Source organism: Prunus dulcis, chromosome 7, assembly GCF_902201215.1.
Source record: "Prunus dulcis chromosome 7, ALMONDv2, whole genome shotgun sequence".
Classification (NCBI taxonomy): domain Eukaryota; kingdom Viridiplantae; phylum Streptophyta; class Magnoliopsida; order Rosales; family Rosaceae; genus Prunus; species Prunus dulcis.
In genome coordinates this window covers 14,974,696-14,993,325 of record NC_047656.1, presented here as the reverse complement: position 1 = coordinate 14,993,325, position 18,630 = coordinate 14,974,696, and the positions used below count along the sequence as shown (strand labels likewise).

At 37.6% G+C, this 18,630-nt stretch overlaps 4 protein-coding genes across 4 annotated transcripts; 3 read left to right on the top strand and 1 right to left on the bottom strand.

The window, feature by feature from the left end:
• Positions 1-947: 947 nt before the first annotated feature.
• On the top strand, positions 948-2,776 carry LOC117634391 (small nuclear ribonucleoprotein Sm D2-like). Its single transcript, XM_034368486.1, has 6 exons — positions 948-1,066; positions 1,259-1,301; positions 1,409-1,427; positions 2,064-2,141; positions 2,231-2,335; positions 2,469-2,776. The coding sequence occupies exons 2-6, from the start codon at positions 1,297-1,299 to the stop codon at positions 2,583-2,585; spliced, it is 324 nt and encodes a 107-aa protein (XP_034224377.1). The 5' UTR covers positions 948-1,066; positions 1,259-1,296; the 3' UTR covers positions 2,586-2,776.
• Positions 2,777-3,935: 1,159 nt separating this feature from the next.
• Positions 3,936-5,977, top strand: LOC117635897 (probable NAD(P)H dehydrogenase (quinone) FQR1-like 2). The gene is made up of 2 exons (XM_034370276.1): positions 3,936-4,654; positions 5,432-5,977. The coding sequence occupies exons 1-2, from the start codon at positions 4,083-4,085 to the stop codon at positions 5,658-5,660; spliced, it is 801 nt and encodes a 266-aa protein (XP_034226167.1). The 5' UTR covers positions 3,936-4,082; the 3' UTR covers positions 5,661-5,977.
• A 1,300-nt stretch (positions 5,978-7,277) lies between these two features.
• Positions 7,278-13,704, top strand: LOC117634102 (aminopeptidase P1). Its single transcript, XM_034368024.1, has 16 exons — positions 7,278-7,508; positions 7,729-7,792; positions 7,921-8,060; positions 8,301-8,585; positions 8,734-8,856; positions 9,157-9,423; positions 9,541-9,627; positions 9,789-9,856; positions 10,273-10,339; positions 10,743-10,877; positions 10,994-11,074; positions 12,066-12,120; positions 12,217-12,321; positions 12,427-12,498; positions 12,878-13,002; positions 13,343-13,704. The coding sequence occupies exons 1-16, from the start codon at positions 7,416-7,418 to the stop codon at positions 13,502-13,504; spliced, it is 1,929 nt and encodes a 642-aa protein (XP_034223915.1). The 5' UTR covers positions 7,278-7,415; the 3' UTR covers positions 13,505-13,704.
• Positions 13,705-14,687: 983 nt separating this feature from the next.
• On the bottom strand, positions 14,688-16,478 carry LOC117633528 (anthocyanidin 3-O-glucosyltransferase 5-like). The gene has a single exon (XM_034367169.1). It carries the CDS (start codon positions 16,339-16,341, stop codon positions 14,869-14,871), a length of 1,473 nt encoding a protein of 490 aa, XP_034223060.1. The 5' UTR covers positions 16,342-16,478; the 3' UTR covers positions 14,688-14,868.
• Between the last annotated feature and the right edge of the window lie 2,152 nt (positions 16,479-18,630).

Sequence of the window (18,630 nt, the reverse complement as noted above, 5' to 3'; positions counted from 1 at the left end):
TCCAATCTAAACAACGGGGAAGGAGATTCAAACTTGAATACAGAGTGAAGAGCACATCCGCTCTTTTTTTGTTGAGAGATTTTGAGATTTCATTCATAATTCAGTAAAAAAAGATATTGGCTACAAAGGGCCATTACAATAACGAAACGATACAATAACACCAAAAATAACACAATCTAGTGCTCCTCCACTAATGATCACGAAAGATCAAAGAAACTCCAAAACATCTAAAAAGAGATAAAGCTTGAAAAAAATCAAGTCATAACAATACAAATAAAACTTTCACAAAAGAGAGGTGGAAAGCTCTCACAAAATAGAGGTAAAAAAACTCTCACAAAAAGAGGTGAAAACTGCACATCAAACTTAAAGAGTCTTTTCGACTTATTCCAAACATGAAGAAATTGCAAAAAAAATGATGGTAGAGATCTGACACCAAAATGCATGTGGAGATCCAACACTGAGACGCATCTATCTGTAATGCATGGAGAAAAATCATAACAAAACGAAGTCAAATAGGAGAAACATTATGTCTCTAAAAATGGGGTAAAAGAGGAGAAGGGAGGAAAGGAGAAGGGGGGAAGAACAATGGCTTTCTTCCCCCTCAAAGTGAAAACGGCTCTAGAGTGTTTTTTGGGAGGGGGGCGCTAAGGTTTTCGAGAATGTAGTTATTTCAATTAAACTCAATTAATATGTAGGAGCACATTCGCTCTAGCCAACTTGATTTAATAATCTAATTTTGGTTATTAAAGTTTCTAGAATTCTATAGTGAGGGCCATATGTAAGGCCCAAAGTTTGGGCATCTGGATTGGGCAGCCTTGTAATAGCCCATTTGGTTCTCATAGTTCTTATTGTGGGCTTGTCTTTTTGTCAAAATAAAACTAGCCCATAAGTGAAAATGAACTTACTAAAATGCCCATTAGTGAAACAGACCTAGGCACTAGCCCATAGTGAAACTATAACGGTTCGTCTTGTAATTAGGGCACTTAACATCATCTTCTTCACCAGTTAGCCGCCTATTCATCGCAGAGCAACTGCAACTGGAGATTTGCAGCTGCTGCAAGCCCAAGTAAGTTCTTTTCTTCTTTCTTCTCCTTTCATCTCCCTCCTTCTCCTTCTCGGGATCGAATCGGGATCGGGATCCCTCCCTGGTGGCGTATCGGTGCTACATAGTGTTTATATTAGTAGTGTCTGCCGTTCGTTCATGTATTACTTAGTACTCAGATTGATTAATTTCGTATATCTTGTTGTTCCTTGGCAGGTTGAAAGTCTTAGAAACATACAAACCCTTTGTTCAAGATGAGGTATATGATTAATTTGGTATGTCAAAATTGCAATTATCCTTAGCTTTTTACTGAAGCACTAACAATGTTTCTTTTTTGTTTTGTGTTTCTTTCCTCTCTGTTTCCAGCCGGCCAATGGAGGAAGAAGTAAGTTATTCTGCTCTTGAGCTAATTGATTTAATGCATTTTTATCATAACTCTCTTTGCATCTTTAAATGTTATGGTTTTATCTGAGAGATTGAGTAAAATGTGTTGTCCTGAATTTGGATATGGAATTTGCAACTTTGAACTAGTGGCAGTGTAGCAATATCTCATGGTTAACCCTCTGTGATTGTATTGAATGGTACTCCATTTGTAACTTTAGAAAATCTTGTATGCTTTTTTATCTTCAGTATTTTGATGGTATTTCATGGAAAGTAATCTAAGTTCAAAAGACTGTTGGTCATCAGTTAGTCATTTTTTGTTTAATGCATCAGAACACCAATAATTATCGAAGAGTAATTCTGTTATGCCTCCTATGTTTGCGTGGTTCTTTTTTATGGTCTTCTGATAGGCCGCCAAACATTCACTCATTTCCTGTTCCTGCGAAATAAAACCATTGGGACCAAATGTTTGAGAGTGATCTCTCTTGGTATATGACATGGTCGAATGTGATTATCTTTTGCTTCTCATTCTGAAACCCTTTATTTGGTCATATTCTCACTATGAAACACTAAGTCAGCATATTTATTCTTATTGTTATCATCAACTTGTGAAGATTCTCATCCAACCTGAATGCTGCAGGTTACCAAGAACGAGGAAGAGGAATTTAATACCGGACCACTCTCTGTTCTTATGATGAGTGTCAAGAATAATACTCAGGTAATGCTTTCTTATAATTTTATAGTTCTCTGTCCATAAAGGCTTTACATATCAAGACTTATTCAAATTGGTTCTCATTGTTCAAACAGGTGCTCATCAACTGTCGTAACAACAGAAAGCTTCTTGGACGTGTGAGAGCATTCGACAGGCATTGCAACATGGTTCTGGAAAATGTTAGGGAGATGTGGACTGAGGTATTTCCCATCATGGGGTTTTCTCGTGTTTTGTTTTTGTTGGTGTTGGTAGATCTTCATCAATCATCAATCATCAATCATCAACGTTCTTTTAACGCACGATATTTGTGTTATCTTTCATTTGTCTATGCAGGTGCCAAAGACTGGAAAAGGCAAGAAAAAAGCCCAACCGGTTAACAAGGATAGATTCATCAGCAAGATGTTTCTCCGTGGGGATTCAGTTATCATTGTTCTTAGGAATCCTAAGTGAGAGGTGTATTGTATGTAGCTTTGACAATTCCAATGACTTGTAGAAGTAGAGTCCATGCTGAAGATTTATGTACTAAGGTTGGGAGCTTTTATGTGCACGTTTTAGAGCAACTTTCAAGTGCTGTATATTTCTTGAGCAAAACTTCACTCATTTGGATTTGTTTGTGAATTTTAGTTGCACTTTTAGAGTAACTTTCCGGTGTCGTATAGTTCTTCAGCAAAACGTGACTCGTTTGAATCTGTTCGTGAATTTCATGACAAGTATTTGCACTTTACAATAAGTAGTATCTTAATGTACCATGTGCAAGCCGGGGTCTGTTTTTGGAGGGTTAAAACTGAATGGTGGCCTTGTGTTAGGGTTTCATCCACAATATGAATTCGCCTTGAATGCGAACATGATCTAGTGGCTTGACATTGATATTTACACTGGTAGGGAAGGGCGGATTTGTTGATCTAACGGCTACAATTGTGTTTATATTTCACTCGATAAAGAAAAAACCTTTGCGTTACATCAATGCTCCTTAAATTGGAAGAGATCAGCTGCTTCGAGCCATGAAACTAATTCCGTATGATTTCTTCTTTACCTAGCAACTCATCATATGATCATCATCTCCTGCTTCGGATTTGTATCACGTCAAGTATCAAAAAGCCCTTGTGATCACTAATCAGGCAACTAAGCTATCCAAATTATGAACAGCCACCAAACCCCCATTTTATTAAATTCCTGAGCAACCATTAAATAAAGATTAAGAATCCATTTGTTTTGTTTATTTATTCCCATGCTTGTAAAATTAAATCTCCCCACTTGCCTCTTCGCTTCTTCCAACAACAACATCACCATCAACTTAAATCGGTGCCATCTTTATTCATTATAATTTAGGGGACTGATGGGACAAAATGGCCTTATTCAACACTATATCTTAATCAATCATATCATATTATTATGGGGTTGGAGATGTTAGGTAGATCCCAGATGATTAATAATAATGACTGCTAAACCAAAATTTCTAAAGATGCTTTTCTACATAATTCCAAATCCAACCACACCAAAATAGACGTAAGTTAGACTATTTGACCAAAGCATCGAACTTCTCTGTTGTACTCGAGTTTGATCCTTCACTCTTTACATTAACTGTACATTAACATAATTTAGAATTTCACTGTCATTTGTGAAAAAAATAAAAAATAAAAAAGAACTATACTTTTTTCACAATAACATAAATAGAAATGAAAAAAAAAATTCAAAAAAAAAAAAATCAAAACCAGAGGTGATTTTTATCCTCAAACCCACACGTGTCCTTACGGATATACATACGTACGGTAAGTTATTGGGTTGCAGCCAAATTCTAGTCCTACTTGGCTTCTTTTACAGCTTGGAACGAAGAAGCTCTGGACTCCGTGCCTAACTGCCGCTAAGAAACGAAGCTCCAAATTCAAAACTGGTGTTTGGGTTTTGGTGCACACTTCTTATCCTCATTGAGTAATATTGTTATTCTCGATGGGGAAAGGCGGGGGCTGTGTCCCAAGCAAGAAGAAGGTCCCCTCCAGCGCCGCCAATCCCGACGCCTCCCACCCAAACGCCTCGCAAAACGCGCCGCCGATCCCCACGGACGACAATCCCAATTCCACCACTCCCAGCCGAAACGACGTCGTCTCCGCCGAATCGCATCCGAATTCGCATCCGGCCCCGAACTTGAGGATATTCATAGTGTTCTACTCGATGTACGGACATGTGGAGGATTTGGCGAAGAGGATGAAGAAGGGCGTTGACGGCGTGGACGGCGTTGAGGGGTTGCTTTATCGGGTGCCCGAGACGCTTCCGAGTGGGGTGCTGGAGGCTATGAAGGCGCCGCCGAAGGACACCGAAATTCCGGAGATTTCGGCGGCGGAATTGGCGGCGGCGGACGGGGTTTTGTTTGGTTTTCCGACGAGGTACGGGAGCATGGCGGCGCAGATGAAGGCTTTTTTCGACTCGACGGGGCAGTTGTGGCAGAAGCAGAGCCTCGCTGGGAAGCCTGCTGGGTTTTTTGTCAGTACTGGAACTCAAGGAGGCGGCCAAGAAACCACTGCGTAAGCTTTTGCCTCAATTCTTAATTGTTTCTCTTCTATTATTTTAGAAGCTGTGAATTTGAAGTTAGAATTGAGTAATTTAGTTGGTTCTGTATATTGTCTGCAAAAATTGGTTTTTTATGCTTGTTAATGTGTGTATCTAGTCTTGAAGATCAATGGAGATTATTGTCACAACCAAATGAAGCTTTATGAGTTTTAGCTACACAATTGACATGACTTTTCTAAGTTCTATGCATGCTAGTGTGTGTGATTGTATAGATATTATTGTTTAATTTAACTCAGATCATAAAGCGTGGGTCTTTAAGGTGGCAGTATTTCCAATATGAACTAGAAAAAATGACATTGAAGACCCGAGCTTTAAGGTCACATTATTTCCAATATGATGTAGAAGAAATGGCATGTCCTTGTGCTTCTGGGTTAATGTGCTTGACGTTGTGAGGTTCATCTTGCAAATATGTTTGGGAGTAAAATGGTACATATAGGATGTATGTATGTGTTTCATTTTCGCAAAATAATGAAATGTTGTTTTTGTTTATGCGTGTTCTACTTTGGGGTTATTTGTCTCAAACAATCTGAAGTAGAAGTATTTAGACTAGGAAAAAAGAGTCTGAAGTGGAAGTACCTTGTAATGTGATCGTCTCCCCTTTCTGTGGTATACTAGGATCATATCCATCATTGGAATAAAATCATTGAAATTGTTATGGATAAAAGCCTGTAAATGTTTATATAAATGAATGAGAAAATTTGTTGAGACTTATGTTCTGCTATTTATTGCAGTTGGACGGCAATCACCCAATTGGCACATCATGGAATGCTGTTTGTTCCCATTGGGTATACTTTTGGAGCTGGCATGTTTAAGATGGACTCTGTACGAGGGGGTTCTCCATATGGTGCCGGTGTTTTTGCTGGTGATGGCACAAGAGGGCCGAGTGAAACTGAGTTGGCGCTTGCAGAGCATCAGGGGAAGTATATGGCAGCAGTAGTCAAGAAGCTTGCCCAAGCTTGATGATGATGATTTTCTGATTTTAGCATCTTTCTTTACAATCATTTTTCTCTTCTGTTTGTCGATCAAATATTATCCCCTCCTGTGATTGGTGTTGGCATTTTCTTGTTACCTATGCCCAGTGTTAGTTCCTTCATTTTTCTTCCCTTCCAGTTCTCATCTGTTCAGAAAGTTGTAAATGTTTTCAATTCGTTATGCCTGATCTTGTCAAATAATTTGTGAATCTGTGGGTGTCTTATTTTGTGTTTCATTTTGTATACTTTATACACTTAGGACTTGATATATTAATAAAAAATTCATTCTGTTTTAATTTTGTTCAAGCCTCTGCTTTGTTGATCTTTTCTTACCACTGGTGTTGATGAGTTTGGTTGAGAACAGGAAGTCCTCCTATTGCTCTGTTCTATGAAATTGTGCTATTGATTGATGAAAAGGTTGACATGGGGAAAAGCATTATCAGGAACTCAGTTGCAATTTCTGGCAATCAGACTTCTGCTCTTGTTGATCTAATTATGTTTTGGTTTATCAATTCTGAATTGATCTTTACAGTTACATTGTTATATTAGGATGCAAACCTACAAAAAAGAAAGTGTTAAACCTAAGGTAGAAAATTAAAAAAATTAATTCTATATGATAGAACACCAAACACAATACAAATTGTACGATCTTAAGCACAATGCCAAAATGTTAAGTATTAATCTAACCTAGTATAGTATATTGCCAACGGGGTCTAGTCAAATGAAAAGGACCTTGATTTGTAGACAAGAAGTCTCAGGTTCGAATCCTCATGACATCTCGATTGTATGTATGTGAGAAATCCCCCACCTCTGTAATTTAGACTATCGCTTGTATTGAAAAATATATCCAACCTATAGTATGGTACTAGATTTCAGTTTAACCTATAAATGGTTGCTTTAGCTATCACTACTACATAATATAAGAACTGTCTGTCATTTGCAAGGGACTCGTAGGTCGTCAAGTAGTTAAGAGCATTCAATTTCCCTAACTCTCATATAGCTTATATTTATAAATAATAAATAAATAAAAACTGTAATTCAGTGAGAAAATTATTTTCCGAAAGTTTATAATAATTATGGTTTTCTCTTTTGTTTTATATTTTACTAGCCTCTATGCACGCACTTCCGCACTTGCGAGATGCTTTTTTTTTTATAAAAAAATAATAATTTATTTTAAAATTAAAAAAGATAATGGGTAGTTGTATTCCATAAAAAAAGGATCCATTATTTGAATTTTCTTTTAATTTTAATTTTTTAAATACGAAAAATTGTGAATTTACTATATTATCCTTATTTAATTAATAATTTCAATTCTTAATGTTTATATTAACCAATGACATTTTTTGATATTTTGAATGTTTCAACGCTATCTACCTTTTGCTTTATATATAGATAATAATTATTAATAATTTTCGTAAAGTTTTATAGATATAAGAATCTAATTCTCTTATAATAATAAAAAGAATCTAATTCGTGGTGTCTACAAGAATTTAACAACTTTGCGCACTATGTTGGCTTGCGTTGACCTTTTTAACCCTACTGGAAGCGCCAAAACAAGTATAATTTACAACTACTGAGGGGTCACGGCAAGGTTACTTTCGGAAACTCAGAGCCATACTTTATCACAAGACTATTAACGAGTATCAACATCCTTTTTAAGTTGTTGCTTCTCTCAAACTCCATTTCCATTTACAGTCACTCTCTTCGATTCTTCAAAGAGACCAATTCTTAGCCGAGAAGAGCGATGGCGGACACTCTCAGTGCTCTCAGGTCTTTAATGGCGTCTCACTCTCCTCCTCTTGATGCCTTAGTCGTCCCTTCCGAAGATTATCACCAGGTCTTCATCTGTAAATCATATGCTTGATGTTTCGTTGAAATCTTGCATCTGAAAATTTTCATCTGTAAATTTTATCAGTTTCATTGATCATCATAACTGTTATTTCAATTTCTTATAATTTTTCAGAAATCGAATCAGAATGATCCAATCTCATTCATCTCTAATTTTCCTATGAGAAATAGTAAATTTTGATTATAGTGTGATTTATGTTCTAATGCAGAGTGAGTATGTATCTGCACGAGACAAAAGGCGTGAATTTGTTTCAGGCTTCACTGGGAGTGCTGGTTGGTGTTTTTTTTTTTGGCTTTCTTCTTTATGTAATTTTACGATGATTCTATTTGAATTTGATTAGTTCTAAAGAGAATTTTGAAGCATATTTTCATAACTGAATTGTATTTCGAATCTTGTTCAGGTTTGGCACTTGTAACAAAGAATGAAGCACGGCTTTGGACGGATGGTCGTTACTTTCTGCAGGCAACGCAAGAACTAAGCGACCAGTGGCAGCTTATGCGAATGGGAGAAGACCCTGCTGTAGATATCTGGATGGCAGATGTGAGTCCTTGGTTTGGTTCTTTGGCTAACTCCTATATTTATTTTCAATGTTGAAGATTCACTAAACCATCAAGTTTTCTCAGAGATAGCTTTGCATAAAAATGCTTTGTTTCTGTACTGGTGTTAATTTATGAGTTGCTTCTTGCTAAATTGCGTCAGTAGCAACTTTGCATGTTTTTTATTTGTCTGTTAACAAGTTCTTGGTATATTAAGTGGATTCTTTTGATTTGTTTATGTTAGAATCTCCCCAGAGATTCAGCCATTGGTATCGATCCTTGGTGTGTGTCGATAGACACTGCACAAAAATGGGAGCTTGCTTTTTCCAAAAAACATCAGAAGTTGGTTCAGACGTCCACAAATTTGATAGACGAAGTTTGGAAAAATCAGCCCCCTGCGGAAATTAATCCTGTCATTGTACATCCTTTACAATATGCTGGTTGTTCTGTTGCCGATAAGTTGAAGGATTTGAGAGAAAGACTCATACAAGAGAATGCTCGTGGTATAATCATCTCAGCACTTGATGAGGTTAGTTGGTTTGGTTTGTTGCTTTATATCTTTGCTCAATCTTGTTATTATGACATCCAGAACTTCGTTGAACATGGCCTATTTCCTCATGTTTTTATTCTATTTGGATTTTGTCATGCAGTATCTGAATCTAATTGCTACTCTGCAGGTTGCTTGGTTGTATAATATTCGTGGGAGTGATGTTTCCTATAGTCCGGTTGTTCATGCATTTGCTATAGTAACATCCAACTCAGCTTTCTTTTATGTGGACAAAAAGAAGGTTTCTTCTGAGGTCAGTTAAATCATATATATCTATTTTCATCATCTTGTCAAGAACCTTCGCACGGTGGTGAATAACGGTTTGAATTTATCACGCCACTGGTAATAATAGATGTATTTTACTAAAACTATTGGCCTTGACCAATTTATGCATCTGATTACTGATACCAGTAGTTAAACCCTTGGAGCAAAGTTATGCTTCCCTTCATTTTTGTGTGTTTTTTTTTTTTCCCCTTTTTTTTCCATTTTATAAGGCAAGTGTGAGCTTGGGAAGTTAATCAGCTTAGATTTATCTGAGAAATTCAATATGTAGGTAAACACCTACTTGGAAGAAAATGGGATTGAAGTTCGGGACTATAAATCAGTGAGCTCAGATGTCGCCTTGCTTGCATCTAATCAGCTGAAACCTTCATTCAAGGAAACTGAGATTACAAGAAATGGTACACACAAAGCAGAAGATAAAAACGACGACCAGATATGGGCTGACCCTGGTTCATGCTGTTATGCTTTGTATTCAAAACTAAACCCTGAAAAAGTTATATTACAGCAGTCGCCTTTGGCCCTTGCGAAAGCTTTAAAGGTAGGATGCTGTCCTTCCCATCTACTGGAGATAGTATTGTTCCGGTTTGTTGTGAGTGATGTTTTTTCTTATTCTATTAATTATTTTTTATATCAACTGATTTCTCTCCAACTTTAGAACCCCATCGAGTTGGAAGGGTTAAAGAAAGCTCATATCCGCGATGGTGCCGCAGTTGTGCAATATCTTGTCTGGTTGGATAAGCAGGTAGATTGTGACACCTATGGTATCTTTACATTTCTAAACAATAAGTGTATATGCTTATAATTTTCTAAATGTGTTTTCCTTATTTTTATGCATTTAGTTTCCTAACTTTGCGACAATATGAAGGGCCTGAACTAATGCCTGAGCTTTTATAAAAAATGCAGGCGCAGGAGATATATGGTGCTTCTGGTTTCTTTTCAGAGGGGGAGGGAATGGATAAGAAAAAACACTCGTAAGTGTGCTTTTCCTGGTTTAATTTCAGACCTCGCTTCATGTGGATGAGATGTATCATGGTCTTGATTTAGCGTGATTTACAATGTTATTAAGATGTGAAAAATCAGACAAGTTGTAGTTAGATGTGCCATATCAGACAAGTAGTAGTACGATGTAACCTTGAATACTATGATGATAAGATGCATAGTAAGCTTCATATGGTAGATTTTTACTGCATGTCGCACAAAGAACTGTTTGTATTCTATTGCAGTCAATGATCATCCATTCTTCTCTGAACATTCTGACAGTTGATGCCTGAGTTGTTGTATGTTTAATTTAATACTTTAGTTGCTGAATATATGCTATGTGGAACAAGTTTCACACGCTATTGTATCATATCTTGGCATGTTGATTGAATTGAATGAACCATGGCAGGAAAACTACAAAGCTAACTGAGGTGACGGTAAGTGATAAGTTGGAGGGCTTTCGAGCATCAAAAGAGGTAGTGTGAACTTTTATTATGAAAATCCCATGTGATGGATGATAAACTGGATATGTCTGGGTTTTGCATGTGTGTGAGCCTTATATAATTTTTCTTGGATCCTAGATGTTCATTGCATTTGATTTCTTTCTAATTTGGTATATTTGCAATCATGGTTTCTAACTGTAAAACATTTTCAACTTAACTTCTGGGTTGCACTGCAACATGTCAGGAATACTTGAAAATTACAAGGGTTCCCAGGAACACTTTAAGAAGCTTGCAGCAGTTGGTTACAGAAAAATGAAATATATAGTGCAGTTTACTGGTTACATGTATACTTGTATGCTTTTCTAAGCTTTTCTACCTCCCTGTATGTTTAGGTTGTTTGACATACTTGCAATCTTCTTTTCTGTTATATTTGCAGAACTTTAGAGGTTTAAGTTTCCCTACTATTTCGTCAGTTGGCCCAAATGCAGCAATTATCCATTATTCACCACAAGCAGAAACTTGTGCTGAGTTTGATCCAGACAGCATCTATCTTTTTGACTCTGGAGCACAGGTTTGTCAACTATCATGGAAAATTTGGCTGATAGAAATGACCGACTAATTTCATTCGTTTATTTAGTCATGATGCTTCAGTTTTTCTAATTGGTAATATTGATGGCATGGTTGCAGTATCTTGATGGAACAACTGATATAACACGAACGGTTCATTTTGGAAAACCTTCAGCTCATGAGAAAGCATGCTATACGGCTGTAAGTGCTTTTTGTTGCTCTCCTTTAGGACATCTTTGCTTATTTGGTAGTTGCACTTAAACTAATGTCAACATCGTTGTTCCAAGTTCCAACTTTGTTTTCATATGCTTTGGATTGTCAAATTCTTGTACTAGTTCATTCATGCATTCTCCTACTCACAATTCATCGTGATCCACTACAGTATATGACCACCGTAACCACCAGTGTACCCACACGTACCCTGATCTTCTGTGCCATTCATAGTTTACTACTGCTACCTACTTCTTGTAGCTTTTAGAGCCTTGTGCGCACTAACTTCCCCATGCTTAGTACTACCACTGCAGACATTGCAGTTTACCATTGCACAAAATCACCACCCAAAGAAGCAGTACTATTGTAATGATCATTAACATATTGGTTTCTTCTATCTGTCAAAGAAACCTCTAAGAATTGGTCAATAAAAATCTTAGGGTTGCTTAATTGGACCTTAGAAATATTATTTTCTTATGTTAATAGAATCCACATATAAATTTGAGTATTGAGGAAAATGAGATATTTGAATAACACTTTTCTCGTGAGTATTTGAAATCCATCCTTTTCTAAATTACCAAATTTATGTGTGGAGTATATCAACGTAGAAAATTTATTTTTCATAATACTCTAGCAATTTACAATAAAACCTCAAATCCAAATCCCTCAGTTTGTATCTTTCCATCTAATTGGACCCTTAGTTTCAGTTGATAATCAAAGTTATTATTATCCATAAAACTGGATCTTATTAATTCGAATTGATTGGGATAAGCCCTTTTCTGAGTGGAGTTGCAGGCTTTCAAAATGGGATTTCATTCTTTTCAGATCTTTTCTTTTTCTTCATTTTTATTTATTAAATGAATTTAGGTTCACAATGGTTGAATCCTTTACTGTCTACATATGTAGTTATTCCCAAGTCCCTTCAGGCCAATCCTCATGTTATGGTCTTATGAAGTGGCTTGATGTACTGCATTTTGTGCAGGTTCTCAAGGGTCATATAGCTCTCGGGAATGCCCGATTTCCTAATGGAACCAATGGTATTCATGCTTTTTTCATTTAAATGAGATGTTTCATTTGTAGTTTTCTAAATTTGTCTTAACTGAAATACATTTAAATCTGCTTGCTTTTTACAGGTCATGCACTTGACATTCTTGCTCGAGTTCCTTTGTGGAAAAGTGGTCTTGATTATCGACATGGCACTGGTCATGGGATTGGGTCTTATCTAAATGTTCATGAAGGTATATAGGAACTACAACTGCTCATCCTTCATCTCTAGTGTATAGTTTAATTTGAACTAACGAATGAATTTTCATTTCTACCTTCCATTTGTACTGGTTGAGCAGGACCACATTTGATTAGTTTCAGACCGCATGCTCGAAATGTCCCACTGCAAGCTTCCATGACTGTAACAGATGGTTAGTATCACCATATACATATTTTTTTTTTACACTTGTACAATAACTTTTTCTAACTCAACAAAGCAGTAATCCCTCATACTAGAGGATAGCCATGTGGGTCATCCTTTTTTCGTTTTGTTTTTTGGACCTGTATCTTATCTTGTAGCTCATGCATTGTGTTTTCAGATAAACACTGGGTAGACTTTGCCTTTCTTGTTTCCTTTAGAATCTGTGCTCTAGTGTTCGTGGTTTTTGAACTTATTGCTCTTTATGCATAGCTCTTTGAGTCGACAACTTTATTACTCATACATTTTTAGGGCTTGCTTGGTCTATAAATGGGATTATTTGATTTGTAGTTACCAGTTACAGTGACTGACAGTAAAACTGCACTTTTCAGAACCTGGATATTACGAGGATGGAAATTTTGGAATAAGATTGGAGAACGTGCTTATAATCAACCAAGCTGATACAAAATTCAACTTTGGTGACAAGGGGTACTTGCAATTTGAGCACATAACGTGGGTAAGCTTCTTGTTCTCTATCGAATAGCTAAATTAGCTTGCAATTGGAGCGCATAATATAGCTACGTTAGCTTGAAGTGATTGCTATTGTGGTTGTTTCCGAATGGGGCCTTGTAGTTCAGTATGCCAGTATCTGTCTAGCCATGTTTTTAATACTTAATTTGTGAGTTGTGTTCTTGATGCTGCGCACACTGCCCGGCATTTACGATTATAACAACCCTTTTCCTAGACCCACTTTGTCTTTTCAACTTGATATTGTTTAAGCAAATTTTCCAGAGAGAGATTGCAGGTTTGCAGGTTGAGCTAACCCCTCTGTATTTGATGTTTCATAATCTGCCCAGGCACCATATCAGAGAAAGTTGATCGACTTGAGTCTTTTAGCACCTGAAGAGTTGGAATGGCTCAACACCTACCATTCCAAATGCAGGGATATTCTGGCCCCATACGTGGATGAATCTGAGAAGGCATGGCTGAAGAAAGCCACTGAACCCATAAGTGCGTGAGAGCTTGTGAGCTTTCCGAATGTGCATTTCGACTCGAAAATGAATAAAAATTGCACACTGTATAGTCTCAAGATCAGCAGTCACTCTGGTTTTATGATTTTCAAGATTTAATTAGTAACTTGCTACCTTCTTTTAGATATCCGTCTTGTGTTTGAAACATATAAGTATTCAATAATGCATTCCTACTTTACATTGATGAATTTCTCTGGAATATATTGAGAGAACATTCAAAACTGAATGTTTAGTATTTGCAGAAATGGAAAAGGAAAAAAAAGAGGAACATTTACTAGATGAATTATTCAAACTACGACAGGACACCATTAGTGCGGTGGCACACCATTGATTAAGTAATTATTGGGTGTGAAGGTCTCATTGCCATGTGGTGTCACTGATCAATAAAATATGAATTTGGAATCATCGTTGTCACCACTACCACCGCAAGCCGTTGTAAAATCAGCCACGCCTTCAATCATTACTATGCCCACGCAAAATTAAGCACCATTAGATTAGGCCAATAACCCTTGTATAGTTTAATTAGGCCAACAGGTCGGCTCATCTAACATTCAGTGTGCCAAACAATTTATGAAAAGTCAAGTCATTAGCGGCTTATCATGTAGATTTTCAATCTTCCGGTTAGTTTCTTGGATCAGTGGTTGGCTCCAATCGCGTTGTTTGTTGGCTGGCTGGTTTGTTTCTTGTCCAGTCGTGTGTCTGTCCCCTTGGCTAGGGTTTTGTTTTCTTTTGTCACGTAGCTTTGGTTTGGTCTTTGTTTGAGTTTATTTATCCACGGCTGGCATTGCGTGCCCATCTTTCTCTTGCTTTGCCAATTCAGAAGACGTTTAGTTAGTCAACATCTGAAATCTGTGCAACTCCGTTATTATTATCTTAAGGTGTCAAGCTGTCAAATGATATCAATTAGCAAACCTTAAACCAGTGAATCGTGGTCACTGGTCACTTGTCATGAAACCCAACGAGGCTACGAGGATCACGCTTCCAAAAGTCTTCGAATCGACTTGATGGAAAGATAATATTAATTCTTGTCTTTTTTTTTTTTTTTTTTAATGTGAAATTATATTGTATATTCTGATGAATTAATTGTGAGTAATCCTGAAGTGGTTATATTTTCAGGTACACAAGTCGTTAAAACAATGAATTGAGGAAACAAGAGTAACATTAGTATCAATCCATGCAAGTAAATATTAATAATAATATATAATACACGTACACAACTTCATTATTGAAACATTAAGTCAACACTAGTTGCTAAAACAATTCCATAAACAAATCACAACACATAACAACGGAACAAACATCGTCTTGATCAAGCGGTCGCGGAAACGTGCACGCATGTGTTCATGGATCCATCACTCTCCCCCGTTGGCAAATTTCATGCACCTTAACTCACCGTGCTTTGCGAATTGAGAAAGAGCATTATAAGATGAACCCCCTTTCTCCAAAGCTTTTGCACCACTTGTTTTTAGCTTCCTCATTCTCTCTCTCATCGCAAAACCTTCCTTCTCCTCCATGATCTTTCTCACCATTTCTTCTATCTCCTCTCTCTCCACAACTTTCTTCCATGGTGGTATTTTTGATCGAACTGCCACGCCAAACTCCTCTGTCAGCATCGTGGAGTTCATCCTCTGCTCCGCATAGAGCGGCCAAGCAATCATCGGCACCCCATTGGTGATGCTCTCTAGGGTCGAATTCCACCCACAATGGGACAAAAACCCTCCAACCGATGGATGGGCCAAGATGTCCACTTGTGGAGCCCACAAAGGGATGACGAACCCAACGTCCTTGGTGCGGTCCAAGAACCCCTTGGGCAAGTACTTTGATGGGCTGTCCTCGTCACCACCACTGCCATTTCCACCCGTGAAAAAGGCCCCATCTGCCGTTCGGGTGGGCTTACGTATCACCCAGACAAACCTCTGTTTGCTAAGCTCTAAACCCCAAGCCATTTCGGTTATTTGCTCGTACGACAAAGTCCCGCCGCTACCAAGCGACAAATAAATCACAGACTCATTGGGCTGCTTGTCTAACCAATCAAACACCTTCCCCCTCGAACCAGATGATTCAGTGGGCCTAATCAGCGGCCCAATAGGATAGACCGGAACCTTTGTGTACCGGCCCAACAATTTCTCATCTCTTAAGGCTGCAAGAGTCTTGGGCTCTAAATCCTCCCATATGTTCACCAAAATCGCATCCCCTTTAGAAACCCCACTTGAAATAATTTCTACAAAATCCAAGTACTCCTTGTGGGCCCGGACCGACAAAGTGTCATCAAGATCGAGTTGTGGAAGTATTGACCTACAACCCGGGATTTGGATTGGTTCTTTTTGGTGGACAAAGTCTCCTTTGACTTCAACATCCAGAACCGGACAATACACCATGAGAGAAAGAAACCATGCATTAGAAGGCACATAAACGAACTTGGAAATCCCCAACTCTTCGGCAATGGGCAGAGATTCAGTGCCGAAGAGGTCCACGATAAGCATGGTGGGACAAACCTCCATGCCAAGCAAGGCTGACCGAAACTCATGTCGTACTTCTCGCATCATCATGGCAAGGATGGTAACTACAGCATCGTTGGGGTCGACAAGGCCGGAAATGTCAGGTGGCGGGAGCTGGACGACGTGGCAGAGTTGTGGGTTTGTAAGTGTACTGTTGAGGAGTTGAGATTCTGCATGGGAAGTTTGGGAAGAGACTACGAAGATTGTGACGGTGAAGTTTTGGTGTGCGACAAGTTGTTTTGCGAGCTCGAGGATGGGGACGAGATGGCCCATGCCTGGGCTGCAGAGAAGCGCTGCATGTTGCTTTGAGTTGTTCATGGTCTCCATGGATTTAGAGAGAAGAATCAAATTGAAAGGGATAGTAAGTAGTGTAGCTAGCAGTTGGAGTTTATGAAGAATATTTGGTACGGCAGAGAAAGAAATTGCATAGACTTAGCAAAAAGGCTTGCTTGGCTCAACATGCATGTGATATGAGAGGTAGGGGCTTGGGTTTTTGGTTGTCACACACTACCCTATATATATATGGCTAACTTGATAATTTAAATTAAGGTATGAAGTTTCCCCCCAAATCAATAACTTACCGATTTTACAAATTCATAATTTACCTTAATTAGTTTTTGTGGGCATAATTAGAACAATAAAATATAATATAAACATCAATAAATAAATAAAAACATCAAGACAACCACTTTAAAATTGTATTTATAGAATAAAGAAATACCACATTTTTCACTTCCAATTTATTATAGGGACAAAAATTATTCAAAATATCAAGTTTAGTTCCGATTCCCAAGTGAAGAGGTACCAAACGCAACATTTAAATTAAAATTGGGATTTTTAGTATTATAATAAGATATTAATGGACCGTTTAATTCATATACGTTCAATCATCATGCCGCATTAATTTGGCAAAAAATAATACCGCATACGACTATTCTCAAAATAATGTATTGGACACATATACCACTTGTTTTTTTTTAATAAACAAATTTCTAAATACAATATGCCTTGATGATTGCGTGAGTAAATTAAATATAGTTTTGTGCACGGGATGACTGGGCAGTAGAGCTGCAACATGCACAAATTCAATCTACACTGTTGACTGTTATTTGTGTGGAACATGCCCTATCTTTCTTAAACACTGTATCAGAATCTCAGACTGAGCTGTGTCAGCTGTTTTTGCTAGCGTAATAGTCAGGATTAGTTAGCTGTGTTTGTTGTTCTCAAATCAGTAAGATATTGATTTGCGTATCAGGATTCCCATGAAGACCCTAAGAAGACGGATCTGTTGGTTTTGTTTTTAGTTTTTTGTTTGCAAGGTGGGATGAACCCAGGAAACATAAAGAATTAACAAACAACAGTTCAGGCGAAAGTCTCCGGACTAAATTTATTGTATCCCATAGCAGCTAGATGATCAACAACATGGTTGGTTGTGCTCCCTGTAAACATGAGATAGGCTACATTAAAAAAACAATCTTGAGTTTATGGTCCTTAATCATTAATCTTTATGCATGTTCCATTGTGTGTGTGAGAGAGAGAGAATACCCCCTCCCTCTTCCTAACTTTGGAAGGGGAGAGCTCTAGGTGAAAGAAGACAAAAAGACTGCTAAATCTTCTTGTTTTGACAAGACCCACCTCAGATTCTCCTTTGAAATCCATAACGAACCTTGTACATGTGGCATGTGTTGGACCCAATTTATTGAAATACCCTTATTGCCCTAATTCCAAAACAACCTTAGATTTTGGAGAAATCACCAAAGGAAGTGGCGGTTTCTCGTGTTGTGCGAGAGAGGGGAGAGAGAAGAAAAATGTGCTCCAGCCCATTGGGCCACTACACTTCCGTTTTAACTCCAATTTGAATCCATTATGTGTCTGCGGACTTGTGAGCTCGTGCTCTATGCAATGGAACGGGATGTTACATGTTTATAGATTTATGATCAATTTTAATTTTTTCTTTGATTTATTGTAGTAGCTGTGGCATTTATTTGTGAGATTAAAATCATCCTTTGAGCAATTTCAACAGGATCGTCGTCATTTTATTAAAAGTTTGATTTCTTTCACTCGTCGCTTGAAGAATTGTTGCTGGGGAGAGTAAAATTTTGCTCTTCATATCATTACGTAGGTGAGAAAATACTATATAAACACTGAAATTTTCTTCTATTGAATCATGTACTCTTAAATTTCGACAAAAGTTGGGCTGTACGAGTCCTACACGAAAGAAAAAAAAGAAAGAAAGAGAGAAGTTGGAGCTTGAAGATGACTAGCTTTTAAATACAAAGGTTGGGTTATATTTGGAATACTGAATATTAAAACAAAAGCATAAAGTATGACTAGCTTTTAAAAACATATCATTCATTGGGTCGGCTTGAAGATGATGCTGTTGCTTTCAGATTGAAAATATTGATTCATCTGTGGAGTAAGACAAGTTTTTTAAATAAAAATATATATATATAATAATTGGGTGGTAAACTGGTAACAGTGGTCAAATCTCAGATAATTTTAAAGAAAAAACCTAGCTAGCATCATTTCCATTATATTATATATGTAATCTTGGTTTGGGTACGTGTGCTAACTGGACAATGCAGACCTCCCCGTGTGCCATGTGGCTGACCTTGC